The following is an 847-nucleotide window of genomic DNA, read 5'->3' on the forward strand; positions in this document are numbered from 1 at the left end:
TATTCGAAACTGCCCGCGATCCGCCTGTGTGCTTATTAGTATGTTTCTGCATTTTGTGCGCAGCTGCTCATGTTGTTTTGCCGTGCAAAGTCTGTGCTCGTTGCGTCCCCTGCTAGCTGATTAACAGCGTGTGTGTGTGTGTGTGTGTATTTCCCCGCCCACCTCCCGCCCGATCCCCCCGCCGGTCTGAGCGAGCCTGGGCGAGGACTTACGTCGGCCGCCTCGCCGCCAGCATCTCGCCGTCGGCCGCCTCGCCGTCGGCCGCTTTTCCGTCTGCCGCCTCATCGCCGGCCGCCTCGCCGTCGGCCGCCTCGCCGTCGGCCGCCTCGCTGTCGGCCGCCTCGCCGTCGGCCGCCTCGCCGTCGGCCGCCTTGCCGTCGGCCGCTTTGCCGTCGGCCGCCTCGCCGTCGGCCGCTTTTCCGTCTGCCGCCTCATCGTCGGCCGCCTCGCCGTCGGCCGCCTCGCCGCCAGCATCTCGCCGCCAGCATCTCGCCGCCAGCATCTCGCCGTCGGCCGCCTCGCCGTCGGCCGCCTCGCCGCCAGCATCTCGCCGCCAGCATCTCGCCGTCGGCCGCCTCGCCGTCGGCCGCCTCGCCGCCAGCATCTCGCCGTCGGCCGCCTCGCCGTCGGCCGCCTCACCGTCGGCCGCCTCACCGTCGGCCGCCTCGCCGTCGGCCGCTTTGCTGTCGGCCGCCTCGTCGTCGGCATCTCGCCGTCAGCTTTCAGCGTTTCCACGTCACGGTTTGTCATACCTCCGGTGAGTCACGCGCTAGTTAAACGCATCCCTTGTCTGTTCTGTGCATTTCCTTGTTGGCGTTGCCTTATGTACGTCATTGTACAATTTGCC

General features: G+C 68.7%; 1 protein-coding gene across 1 annotated transcript in view; it reads right to left on the reverse strand.

Annotated features, from left to right (window-relative positions):
- Positions 1–208: 208 nt before the first annotated feature.
- VOLCADRAFT_98893 (uncharacterized protein) overlaps positions 209–847 on the reverse strand; it is a gene marked incomplete at both ends in the record, with an annotated part of 1,793 nt that continues 1,154 nt past the window's right edge. Inside the window, one exon of the mRNA XM_002957733.1 lies at positions 209–694. Coding sequence (XP_002957779.1) covers positions 209–694 — 486 coding nt within the window. The remainder of the gene's footprint in view (positions 695–847) is intronic.

Source organism: Volvox carteri, assembly GCF_000143455.1.
Source record: "Volvox carteri f. nagariensis unplaced genomic scaffold VOLCAscaffold_78, whole genome shotgun sequence".
NCBI classification, from domain to species: Eukaryota; Viridiplantae; Chlorophyta; class Chlorophyceae; order Chlamydomonadales; family Volvocaceae; genus Volvox; species Volvox carteri.